General features: G+C 39.4%; 1 protein-coding gene across 1 annotated transcript in view; it reads left to right on the plus strand.

Moving 5' to 3' along the window:
- Positions 1–11546, plus strand: part of CNTN1 (contactin 1) — a 266198-nt gene extending 254652 nt beyond the window's left edge. The window contains exon 24 of the mRNA XM_068400703.1: positions 9525–11546. Coding sequence (XP_068256804.1) covers positions 9525–9604 — 80 coding nt within the window. The 3' untranslated portion in view covers positions 9605–11546. The remainder of the gene's footprint in view (positions 1–9524) is intronic.
- Positions 11547–14108: the final 2562 nt, after the last annotated feature.

Genomic DNA, 14108 nt, shown 5'->3' on the forward strand with positions numbered 1-14108 from the left:
TTACATAGATATATTAAATGGTACATCTTATTACATACTGAAATTCTCTGTGCCTCTTTCAGAATACTTGAAGGACTTCAATGTCAAAATGTTCTTGCCTTTACAGATTAATAACGTGTATTTTACTTTCACCATAATTCACCATAATTCTATAGAAGCAATAGATGGAGAGTTGACAACAGAGTTCTTAGAAGCAGGCATTGGAAGAGTGCTACCTGGTCTGTCTTCTGTGCCTGTTCAACACAATTACATTAAGGGAAGGAGGAATATTACTTCTGTCAAAGTAGGAAATGTCAGAAGGATCCTTCATCTAATGTCATGTGAATGTTTCAGAATATCAAATTTGGTGCTTGTGGCTCTAGCTATAGAGTGGCTGAAGTAAGAACTTCATCAGGAGAGAAATTCTAACAGAAGATCCATTTGAAAATTTCTTCTCCAGAAGCATGAAAATCTGCTTGATTTTTTGCTTTTCAGCTCCTGATGTTTTTAAATCAAGGCTGTGAGGCATTTTAGAAGGTGTATAATATGTAAATAATAAATATGTAAAGGGCAAGTGTCAAGAGGATGGAGCCAGGCTCTTCTCAGTGACATCCCTTGACAGGACAAGGGGCAATGGGTGCAAGCTGGAGCACAGGAGGTTCCACTTAAATTTGAGGAAAAACTTCTTTACGGTGAGGGTGACTGAACACTGGAACAGGCTGCCCAGAGAGGTTGTGGAGTCTCCTTCTCTGAAGACATTCAAAACCCGCCTGGACGCGTTCCTGTGTGATATGGTCTAGGCAATCCTGCTCCGGCAGGGGGATTGGACTAGATGATCTTTCGAGGTCCCTTCCAATCCCTAACATTCTGTGATTCTGTGATTCTGTGATTCTGTGTGTTTTAGAAAAATCCATCTTCCTGGGCTCAATGCAGCACAAACTAACTAAAAGACTACTTAAACTGTGTTTTATGTGAGGCAATATTTAGATGATATAGGATATACATTAAAAGCCATAATGATCCTTTCTGTGCTTAAGTTCTATAATGCAGCATTATTTTCTAATACTGCTGAGCAGAAATAAGTAAAATGTAGAATTTAATGTGGCAGTGTAAGTCACTCGTCTGAACAGACGAGCAGCTGTTTAAAGCTGCGTTTAGGCACTGCTGGCTCATTTAGATATCTGTAAAAAAAATGTTTCCCTCATTTACCTCCACATAAGAAGATTTTGTCTCTCCCTAAAACAAGTATTTCATTAATTTCTAAGTTATTATTTTCTATAATAATAGAACCCAGTAATGGGTTGTTTCAAATCTTTTTCTGACATTACACAGTATGGAGGTAAAAAGCTTTATCTAGCTTTAAAGGAAGTGTTTGCACTCAGTTACAATGGCTGTTAGTACTTCTGTATCAGGACACTAAAATGTAAAATGATGTGCTCAGCTGGAGAGGAATGTAGTACTAATCACAGCCTTCTGCATGTACTTACAAAGTCCTCACAACCCAAAAATTACTTTGTTAGAAAGCCAAATGGAGTTGCTAACACATGTATCAAACTAGGAACAATTTCTACACTAACCCCCTGCGCTTGGTTTTTTGTGTATTCTTGCTAGTTTCTACCTTCATCTATTTTACCTTTTATTTTACCTTTGTTTGGAACTGGGCAAATTGGAGCATTCCCAGTAAAGGTTCTGTATTAACCACCATACCTTTTCTCTGGTTTATGTAGCCTGTGCAGCCCTCTAAGGTCCTTTATGCTGCCTATTCATATTTGTCTTCTTTACCAGAGATCCTGCTACCCAGCTACCTTGGAAAATTGTATTGACCTTTCTGGTTTAACAGTACCCAATTCTTCAAAGTGTATCCTTATCAGTAAAAATGACGTTATTTCGCTCTGGGGAGGCAGATGCTAGGCCAGCTGTTTGCTTTCTTCCTTTCTGCAGTAACTTTCATGCCCAATTTAAGATTTTTTTCTGCCTTGCTGAATAGCAAGGCCAAATTTAAGCTGAGTTGGCCTGTTGGACTAACTTATTTTCTTTGCTTCTTCTCAGTCCACTAGTTGATTCTGCTGCATATTTGCCATGTTGCTCCACAGCCTGGGTGATTCCTGTTCCCATTGTTCCTTGCTTGCTGTGCTCAAGGAGCAGAGGGAGGGAGGCTGTGTTTTGGCAGCATCACCTGCCTTCCGCTTTACCTCCTTCTTTCTTAAGGGCTGCACAGTGATGGGACTTACCTGTACATGAGGACTTTATTGCACATGGCCAGTTTCATGAGCATGAGCCCTGCACTGTACTGTACATGCTGTGTAAGTCTTATTGTGTGCTGCAGAGGGACAGTGGCCTCTCCCTGCCATGAAACAAGCACTGTCATCCAGACGGTTGAGACTGGGCACTTCTACCCTTGTAGAAGCTGAGACCATCCTTCTTCATCTTCTGATGTGTGTGCCAGGCTTCCAGGCTGAAATAGGAACATTTTTAAGACAGGCTTTTAATGTACCTCAGTATTTATACCACATTTGTTCCCAAGAACACAGAAATTCCAAAGCTATAGTATTTTTGCCGCTGATTCTCCATCGTTTTGCACTTGAAGAGTTTCTGCTGTTTGCCCATTGTACCGTGTGGTTGTTTAAATGTGGACTATTTGCAAGTGAAAAGGAGTGACACATCTGGTGTATACTTGAGGTGAATTTATTTGTAAAAAACATTCACAAATCTCTATTTTCTTGAACAAGGAGGAATAGGTTCCTCACTCAGAAATCCCCAGACATGCCACCTGGCCAAAGACGATCTGTCCTTTTTCTTCTTTTCAGGGTTACAGTGAAACTTTCTTTTCTGGCCTCCCATTTTTTCCTGAGAAATTAGCCCTTTTTGATGAAAAACCTGTCAATGACTCTCTCAGAGGATGATCGAATTCCTCTGAATGACTGTCAACCATAATTTCTGAGGCAATGCAGAATACATTTATGTGGGAACATTCACAGCCAAGTGTTTTGCCACACCAGACAATCAGTGTAATCACAGATAAGCTTTTCTGCAGGAGACAGCTACCAAAACTCGCTCCAAGCTCCTCCTGCTGCTTCAGCAGGCAGTTTCCAGCACTGAACACCTTGTCCTAGCTGAGCACATGATTCAGCCGTACTTGGCCTGGCAGTACTCCTGGTTGCTGCTGGTGAGCCAGTTTGTCTGGAGTAATCGCTGACAACTGGAGAGACAGGGTAGATGCTGAGAGGTATGACAAGCCTTTAGGTCATATAAGCAATCCTGAAACTCACAAAATGCGTGTGAAGTACAAGTACAGCTGTTGCCTGGGTCACAGAAGGACATCATAGATTGTTCTTGCTATTATTTGTTGAGTATACTGTTTTAAATGAGTACATTTAAAAAAATACTACCTGTGGTCTTCTACTTAACTCTCCATGCAAAAGAGTATGTAACGAACAGTAATACATGTGAAGGGGAAGAGGTAGCTGAGAAATAATTTACATTTATTGATAGTTAAGTAGTAGCCCACCAACAACATTATCTCATTTTCCTCAGAGTCCAAGGTGTCTTTTCATTCTGGCAGCCCAGGTCTGTAGCAAGGCCAGAGTGAATGGCAAGAGAAGCCCCTGCAGCTTCCTGCCGACACTGCCAACACGCCAGGTGCCATTGCCAGAACAAAACAAAATGTTTACTTGGCTCTGGCATATCATTTTCAAGTAGGAGAAGACAGACTTAACACCGTGGGGTGGACAAAGCACCCAGGCCATCAGCAGCCCTTCAACTATGTTTTTAATGTTCTCTCTCATTTTCTTATAATAGGTTTAAAGCTGTTCCGCAGATGCACAGCAAACCTTAACACAGCACAAAGCACAGGTAGATGCACAGACGGCATTATTGCCATTCTGTACATCTACTCTTCTGCAAAACAGTAATTCACAGGGTTGTGAATTACTCCATAGTGCCTTTCTTGAAAGGTTTATGGCATAGGCAAGAGGAAAATTTCCTCGTGCCCAAACAAAGGTATTCCTAGACAAGGGAAAGTTGGACCCATCACTTAGCAATGATGCCAGTGATGCAAGATAAGCATATTCTAATTAGCTCAGTTATTTTCCATTTAGCATGAATAGGGATAGCAGAATTTAAGTCATGTCAGCTGATACGACCCATTTCTTTTGCGGTGGTCTTTCGTGAAGACAGTATTTCCAGCTGGGACAAGTGGAATTTCTTTTCAAAAGCCAGTTGACAGAACTGCAAACCCACCCACTTCTTTTATGCAGTTTAGTTTAACCTGAAGAAATGACATTTCCTCCTTCCTGCTTTTCTGTCTACGTGGATAAATATGGAAACACTCAGGAAACAGATATTAATGAAGCCTAGTAAATGCTAAAGAAACCACAAACAGAGCAAGCAAAAATATTTTTTTTTTCAGGTGGCCTAAGTTTTTGCCAGAGAAGTGGACAAATTTAGTTAGAAGCAAGGAGAAACAGAATATGAGAAAGTTTTGCATTTACCTTTCTTAAATTAAAAAAGAGAAATATAAAAACAGACAGCCCTGATGGAAGAATGGTCCTTGGGTCCTGGACCAAAAGGAGAACATTATTTACAGGAAAATGGGTAGGAGTTTGGCCATTCTTTCAGAAAAAGGAGATCTATTTTGCACAACAGACACAATGGCAGACTCATTTCTTAACAAGTTACAAAATTTATGTTACAAACTTAAATCCTTTATGAATCATATAAAATACCAGTCCTGGTAAGAAAAATTTCTCTTTTCCTTACTTCTACTAAATGTATGATAACTTGTGTCATGAAGAATGTATTGCAGCGACTGTAGCATTCAGATAGCCAGTCTGCATCTACCTGAACAATTTGTGCAGCACAAGAGGAGTGGATCTGTAGAGAGAAACAGCAGCATTGAGGATCCAACTCCACGCTGTATGCTCATGTTGGGTTTTATTTTGCACTACCTCTAATCCAGTCCTGCACAGGGTATCCAAGACAGCTCCACAGTGCGAAATAAACCCCAATAAAGGGGACAGCTGAGACACTCGCTTTAAAAGCACACTCCTCCTCAAACTAGAACAGTCAGCTAGACATCCCCTTCCATGTTCAGTACCTGGAAACTAAGAAAACTGATGTCATTTAATACAAATTAATTCTTGAACAATCTTTCCTGACAACAAAGCGAAAGAGTTTTGCCACAACAGGATCAGCTCATGATTATCCAAGGAATAGCTTGTAGTTTGTGTATGTTGGCAGGACGAACACTTTCCCACTGAGAAAGAGAAGTTATTCACATATGACAGCTTCACAGATGACCAGTAACTAATTTCCTGGTTCACAGATCTGATGAAAGTAAAATTTCTAAACAGGCCTCTAGATTTTTTTTTACAATCCAGTATAAAAAGATACTGATGTTGGGAAAAGGGCCAAAAATGTCATATCTTAAAGATAAGTAACATTTAAAGAAAATAATGATGCATTTTTAATAACAAATTGTTACAAAGGCTTGGGAAATATATCAAAGTCAGAATTGTTTCAATGCCTGTTTCATTTAGGCATTAAATTGATTTCATTACTTTTGAATATAATCTTTGTGGAATAGTTACATGCAAACAGTAATTTCCTCATACTTGCTCATCATTCAGCTAACTTTTTTTCATGTTTTCCTTCATTAGAAGCATTCAAAATCTGACTTTAGTTGCATCTTTTCAACTCTATTATCCTGGCCTGACAAAGGCAGAATACATTTTATGTGGATATTCTTAAATATGAAATCTGGTTTTTTTTTTTTCTATGGCTATTATTCATTAAGAACCATTACAGTGATATTTAGGGATAAAGACTACAGAAAAGATCAATGTGTCTCATAAATCACTAAAAAGTACAGAAAAACATACTCCCATTCTTTCACAATTGCCAAAATGTGCGGTTGTTATGTATGAGAATATATTTGAACATACATTTAAGTTCATCTTAAGCATAAAATTCCTCTGTTTATGGATACTTAGAAAAGCAATCTTCCAACATTTTCTTTAATTATATCTTTCACTGGGGTGGATATACTGCTTCCTATGGAAAAATGTACTATTCATAGAAATGTACTTTTTACAGCTGAATTGAGCTGATGAAGAAGGATTGTTAGGTCTCTTGTCTTGGTTTTCTGAGTACTTGGATATCAGAAAGCACTTAAGAAGAAATCTTGACTTCAGGAACACCCCTTTCCTTCAGGGGAAAGGGTGGTAGTGGTAGCAGAGAAGAGTTTTGGGGCATCAGAAACAAGAGAGGGCTGACAGTGGAGTTTGGTATGGGGGACAGGGAAGAGAGTGGAGTAGCAGAAAAGACTTGATTTGAGTGAGGACCAGAGTCAGGAGGAGTAGCGTGGTGTACCTATAAAGAAGGGGGAGAATAAGAGGAATATAGCTGAAGTTGAAAATAAATTCTGTAGGGAAAGCCCTAAAATTCGTCTTCATGGCAGGTGCTGTGGACTTTCTCCCTGGTGGGACAATGGAGAAACCAGGATCATGTAAAAATACGTGTTTCTGCCTTCCATGGTAGGAACTAGGGGAAATAGTTGGCTCCATCTTGGAGTCTGTCTTCTGAATATATCCCTGATGGGGTCTGCACAGAGCTTCAGGAGACACTTAAGGGTCAGGAGACACTGCCTTTCAGATCTACCTTTGTAATAGCACTTAAATTCACTACTGAAGGCCTTCTGTAAACAAGTCAGGCCTTCTGTTTGCAGTGGCTTATGGTCCCCTTTTTGATAAATGATTTGCTAGGTGACAAGCCATACATATGTGCATATGAATGGCTGTAGGCACATCCTGTCATGTGGTATTTGGTCGCCTCATAAGCATACGTTGTTCCTGGGACAAGGAGGGCACACACTCCTCTGACACCTTGTCTAGAGAGAGAGATCTTGGATGAAAGGTGAAATCTCTCTCCAGTGATACACATGTACTATACATATATCTGGTGGAACTTGATTCTTCACACCATACCAATGCTCAGGAATTAGTTGGGAAGTACTGTAATAAGCCAGTTGTGAGGAAAGAAGATTAAGCATTCTAGTTTGAGATATGCTCCCAACTGGCTTTCCAAATAACTGCCTGAAAACTGCCGTTGTTTGGAGTGGGGCTGTTTAAAGCCCAGTTTCATTTCCATCTAGTTTCCTTACTTTCTCCTTGTTATTCTGGATAGGAAATACTGTAAGAAATAAATGCTTGAAGGTAACTTACAGCTGTTTATTTGGCCAAATTCTCACTTCAAACCAGCATTTTTTTCACACTCAGGATCTTGTTTTGCTAACTTAAAATTAATAAAGCACCTTATTAATAAGAAGTTTGAGATAGACACAAAATGAAGAATTAAGCTCTTTATTTACCCTGAAAGATGCAGAAACTTCTGAGGCAGACATGTACAACTTACAGATCTGTCTTTCTAGGAGCCTGGTGCTGGAGCAGATGATGTGATTTACTTGTCCTTTGTCCTTGCAAGAGGTCTGACGAAAAACGTGAATGCTCTTTGGGAACTTTAACTTCTATAAAAGAATACTTGAAATTTGTCATACTGTAACTGTTAGGTAAAACAGGGCTGCCTGCTGAAATCTGTGCCATTTGGTTCATAGAATCATTGAATCGTAGAAGCCTTTAGGTTGAAAAAGACCTTTAAGATCATCAAGTCCAACCATTAACCTAGCACTGCCAAGTCCACCACTAAACCATGTCCCTAAGCACCACATCTACACGTCTTTCAAATACCTCCAGGTATGGTGACTCCACCACTTCCCTGGGCAGCCTGTTCAAATGCTTGATAACCCTTTTAGTGAAGAAATTTTTCCTACTATCCAATCTAAACCTCCCCTGGTGTAACTTGAGGCCATTTCCTCTCGTCCTATCACTTGTTACTTGGGAGAAGAGACTGACACCTGCCTTGCTACAGCCTCCTTTCAGGTAGTTGTAGGGAGTGATAAGGTCTCCCGTGCGCCTCCTTTTCTTCAGACTAAACAACCCCAGTTCCCTCAGCCACTCCTCATAAGTCTTGTGCTCTAGACCCTTCACCAGCTTCATTGCCCTTCTTTGGACTCTCTCCAGCACCTCAATGTCTCTCTTGTAGTGAGGGGCCCAAAACTGAACACAGTGTTCGAGGTGCAGCCTCACCAGTGCTGAGTACAGGGGGACGATCACTTCCCTAGTCCTGCTGGCCACACTATTTCTGATACAAGCCAGGATGCTGTTGGCCTTCTTGGCCACCTGGGCACACTGCTGGCTCATATTCAGCCGGCCATCGATCAACACCCCCAGATCCTTTTCCACCAGGCAGCTTTCCAGCCACTCTTCCCACAGCCTGTAGCATTGCTTGGGGTTATTGTGACCCAAGTGCAAGACCCAACACTTAGCCTTGTTGAACCTCATACGGTTGGCCTCAGCCCATCGATCCAGCCTGTCAAGATCCCTCTGCAGAGCCTTCCTACCCTGAAGCAGATCAACACTCCCACACAACTTGGTGTCATCTGCAAACTTACTGAGGGTGCATTCGATCCCCTCGTTCAGATCATTGGAAAGACATTAAACAGAACTGCGTGTTACCTTTTCAGTATGGTTTTTTCTCATTCAGAAGAACATTTGCTGGAGAGCCATCCAGTGGGACGGTTCCAGCTGCTCCTCAGGACTGTCATCACCAGCTGCAAGCACTTCTGTCCTTAGTCTGTGTCAACAGCAAGATGAGCAGTAAGCTGGGTCCCGCACTGGCAACTTACATGCTACTATCCTGACCTAGACGAGCCCTCTCTGGATGAAAGAATAGCCTGTTCTCCAGGTCCTTTGACCCATCTCCAAGACTGACAGCCTGGGTTATTTTCTCATATTGATGCTTCTTAACAGGGAGCTGGACCATGGCAACACAAGCCATTTAACATAACAGCAATTCTTATGCCTGTTTGCCGGAGCAAGTCAGGTAAAGTTTGTAAGCTGTCGATTAATATTTTTTGACTTAAAATATTTAAGAAAGACCCTTGTGACTCTAACAGGTGTAAATGTGTAAATGCCACGCTGCTAGAAGTCAGCCATCTGGACTTCGTAATCTGTCAGGTAAACAAATGGACCAGGCTCTTTGACATCTCTCAGATTATTGCTGATCATATGAACGTTAACATTTCCAAAGGTGTCTCTTTGCTTCGTCACATTTCAAAGACTCCATTAATTTTCTTTTCACATGTTTAAATATTTATTTTGACCTTTTACCTCCTGGTATAACCTTCTGGCTTGTTGGACTGGCCAAATCAAAATACACTGATGTGTTCTGAATGGCCTTGCTGCTTGTATAAACATGCTGCATAAACAGCTCTTGCAGGACAAAAGAGCAAGTCCTCTGTTGTACTGTAGCAAGTCTCTGTGTCCGTTTCAGATTACCCGTACAGGTAGGGGCTGTGCTGAGATACGCCAGCTGGTTTTCTTACCAGCCTTCATACCCCACGTTCTTGCTCACATCCAGGGTTGTTCCCCCCCACCGCAAGTAATACTGAAGTAAGACCAACACTGTGTTGCTATCTGTTCTATGTGCAGGTGCCGCTGCTGGAGTACCGACTCTGCTCCTGGTCCTGGTGGTGCCTACCCTGGGTGTCCTCGCCTGCTTGGGATTCTGAATGTAGCTGGATTTACCTTGTCCTCCGCGTAACACAAAGAACTCCTTTTGAAGATGAGGACCACGACTCTTTGATTCCTCTGGCACCATTCTAAGCCAAATAAATTACACTTTAAAATAAATTACCCTACCGATTTCCTATGAACTTTAAGAGGACTGAGGCATCCAGGAACTCCTTCATGAAGTAAATCAACTTTTGAAAGGCTAAGAAATATTTTTAACTTGTTCCAATATGCCTTATAAAACACTTATGCTGATCTGTGACAGTTGCATGATTCGGTCCAATGGGGCAAGTTACCGTGTTAAAACCCAATAACATAGGCTGTACAGTGAAAGTAAAATCACCATACGTAGGTGCTTTAACTTGAATAACAAATTGTGAAATATAATAAGAGATTGAAATGTTGATTGTATGTGATAAATGTAAGAGTACTACGTCTGTCTGTACTATCCTATATGTTTTGTGTACTGCATCTTTTTGAATGGCCCCATCATCATTTATTGGGATTACTGGTTTTCAGAGACAGTCAAAGCAAAAACGTTTCATTTTTTTAGAGCTGTATTTCTTGAGGCTATTGGATAGAATTTGAAGGACTTGAAATAAAAGTCAGTGACAAGGAATTTTTTATTTTAAATATGTCAGAACATGAGATGTGCGTAGCATGCTCAGCTTAAAGGAATTTATCTGTGCTTCACTGACGTGAGATTTACTGTATTCTTTTCTTTCCTTAAAACAATTCTGTTGAAAAATTACATTATGGTCGTTGTTGCTGATTTTAAAAGTCAAATGTCAGCTTTCAGGAAGCAGCATAACATATTGGTTTTTATTTAGTATTATTACTATTATTATTATTAAGGTAGCAATATTACACTTAGGAGTTTGGAGATAGAGTCCATGTTAAGATCAGCCAAGTGGACCATGAAATGGTAGGAAACGTATGTTAATTTTTGAAGTGAAAAGATTTAAAATATAAAAAAAGAAAAAGATATACAATAAATGGCAAAAACAGAGTAGCACAGTAAAAAAAAATATTATATTTACATTTTTATGCTGCAGATGCCAGGTGTTACCTTCCTGTAATGAAGGAGTACATTTGGGAGAATTATATGCTTTTTCAAGAACTTGATATTATTCTAATGTTCATAGTGTTGTAAATAAGAGTTTTAAAGTTCTGAGACCATCTCCCTATTTGATAGAGTACGGAGTGTTCCAACTGTGTGTTAGTACACAAAAGTCAGATCCCAACTGTTAGTCGCAGCTAAATGTTTACTATGGCCTTTGCAAAATGGGAACTCTATTAGAGAGAGAGAATGTTTTTGTTCTGACTGTGTCTAGAGTCTTTCAGTGTTGGGTTTTTTGTTGGTTTGTTTGGTTTTTTTTAAGTTGTTACAGAAATGCACATTCCTTTCATTTTCCATGGTGTGCTGGGAATTAGTCTGAGTGTGGAAGTTGAAGAAACACAGTGATATTGAATCAGCTGGCTCAAGTAATAGTGCAATGTCTGATGCTTCAAGAATTATAGGCTTCGAATCATATTTTATTAGCACAACCTTGCTAGCTACTTAGAAATAGATTTTATCTTTTTAGAACTGATACTGTAGAGGTCCATAATAATATTTACATGAAGGAAGAATTAAGTCTATTAATAATTTACACTTTCTCTTTTATTTGTATAATTTTGTACTATATATTTACATGTAAAAGTGTAGAGTCTTCATTAAGAAATATCAATACTGTTTTAGTTTAGTTTTAACTATTTGTTACAAGATGAAAATTTTTTAAACAGGTGAAAGTGATAACTTCCCTATAGAGGAATGTCAAAGTGTCAAACACTACTGCGTTTCGTAAATTGTATAATTATTTGAAAGAGAAATGAGCTGTGTTCATACATAAGAAACTAATATGCTGTAAGCCTTCTGTACAAAAAAAAGGTGTTTTATTGTGTCGCATTCGGTTTGGTTTTTTTTGCAGTATGACTCATTTTTATATAATCTACAACCAGAACTAAATCTTTTGCCAAATGCATGATTGCCTTTTACTTTTCTAATACATGGTGTAAAAAGCAAAACTGTTTAGTTTTTGCATGGAAACAACCTGAGAAGGAAAGCCACGTCTTTTTTTAAATCAGCAACACAGATGAGGTAGGTCTCACGTACTGATCATAGTTGGAGATTTTTTTGTTTCACATAATTGTGTAAATTTGACTGGGACCTTCAGTTTCAAATTGTTGTTAAGAAAAACTAACTAATGTATCATCTGCTTTAAAGAGCAAGGTTCTTAATTAAAGTTTATATAGATAGACATATTTGGTTTTTCTTTATATTTCAGGAAAATTGATATTACTATTATTTGATACTGATGAATATTGAACTGTTTTTTTAGTTACTTTTTATCTTTTTTTTTTTCCAAATGAGTAGAGCAGGACTGTGCTTTGTCCTTTTTATGAATGAAAAGTAAATTACAGTTAAATAAATGTATTAATGTTGCTCAAAATATAACAACTGTCTTTTGAATTGGAGGTTTCTAGTTTCATAATAGTGGTCATCTGTGACAGTAAATATGTGGCTGGAATGAGGTCCTGGGTGTCCCCGCCCTGCCTTCTTGCAAGTTTTGTTGAAGTTAAAGAGCTTGTGTGGGATAAGGGTGGCTTAAAGAGCTTCTGTTTGGAATAAGGGTGGCTGTTTTGCTTTGATTATAGGTGATATAGATGATAGAAAGATTTTCCTAACATCAGTGACAGAGAGCATCCTGAGAGCTCTTTGGCATTCTTGGAAGCAAGAGTTAACCAAGTAGAGTATTTTTTTTAGGTAATGTTTTCTGCTCCAGTAGATATATTACAAAGAAAGATGGCTGAAATGGCAGAACTTCGTACTGATTGAATGCTTTGTGTGATCACAATAATTTCAAGAGGTGACATCAAGTATAACTGACTGATATACTGCCTGCCTTTGAAAGGTCACGTTCAGGCCCTAAAACACACAAAATGTGGCATATAAGAAGTTGGTGAAGCTGACAGTCATATTGCAGAATTGGGTTTCATTTACCTTCAGAGATACCAAATGAGAAGAGTCAATGAGAGAATGTGTTCCTCATGCCCTGCACGTAAAAGACTGTCTAGTCAATCGAAGCAGGGCTCAGACCTGGGGAGGAGGAGATTATCTCTACTTTAATTACGTACATTTTGTATTTTTATCTTGGTCTCTAAGAGAAATAAGGATTTGAGTCTCTGTATGCCAGTTCTCTGCTAATGATTTTGAACTTACTGAGCGGTGGCAGCTTACTGAAGAAAATCATAGTCTGAGTAGAAGGTAGAGATTTAAATCAGGAATTTTCATTGAAGGTGGCTGCAGCATGGTCACTGGTCTTACCTGTTCTGTTTGGGCTGGCAGATGCCCGGCCAGCAAACACCTCAATGCCAGGTACATCTCGCCTTGCTTCTGCCTTACCCAGGGGCTGGACAGCATGGGAAGAGTGCAGGCTGCGGGTAGACCTGAGGACGTGGCATTGCAGGAGACCAAAGCTGAGATCATTGCAGTGACACAGTGAGGAGGGGAAGAATGAGAGATAGAACATAAACCCATAGGAGAAAAGGTTCATTATTGCCACCCTTCAAAGAACAACTTTTTTTTTGTTTGTGAGACTTCTGTTTCCAGACTTCAGAGCCTCTGGCTACAGAAGATGATAAAAAATACGGCTTTAAATATTAGATATCTGGCTGAAGACTGGATCTTCCAGTCTTGATCTGCCTCAGCATTGCATTAAGCTACACTTCCTATTGGAATTAAAATTAAAATAACAGACATCAGGTAATACCCAAATACATTCCAGTACAGATCTTGAAATTGTTGCAAATGTTATTGCTTGGAGATTTTGTTATTTAAATACATCACAGAAATGTCTGTCTTTCAGGTTACAACAGTACAATATGGGCTAAGGATATTCCTGTGGCAGCAGTGTCAATTTCTGTAGCTTTTAGCACTTGTGCATGCTCCATCCTTGCACATGTCATCCAGTGGAATCCTTTCACGGTGTCAGGACATCAGCACTATGCAGGAAGCACCTGCCTTTTGCACGGAGCAGCAAGGTCTTGCAGAGGAAAATTGCCCCTCTCCACTTCTTCCAGAGATGATCCATTTTTCTTTAACTTTCCTACCACTAGTTCCTTTTGCTTTGTCATTTTAACATTCTTCTTGTTTCCAAAAACAGAAGAAAGGACAGAAAGCATGGAAGTCCACGTGAATGGGAAGTAAGAAATAATGTTCACATCTCAAACGGAAGTAACACTATCTTTTCTTTTCTTGACAGGCTAACATGTTTTTCTTTTACCTGGATGCCTGCTCTAAAGGATGTCATGAAAAGACACATGAAAAGTGTTTCCTTCACATTAGTTGATCTTGACTCTGGTCTATTCTCTTGATTAATATGTATGACACTGGAAATTATACCAATTTTACTTTCCCAAAACACTTAGAAAACTCATGATTTAGCTGGTAACTTCAAGAGG

Source organism: Nyctibius grandis, chromosome 5 (genome assembly GCF_013368605.1).
Source record: "Nyctibius grandis isolate bNycGra1 chromosome 5, bNycGra1.pri, whole genome shotgun sequence".
NCBI classification, from domain to species: domain Eukaryota; kingdom Metazoa; phylum Chordata; class Aves; order Nyctibiiformes; family Nyctibiidae; genus Nyctibius; species Nyctibius grandis.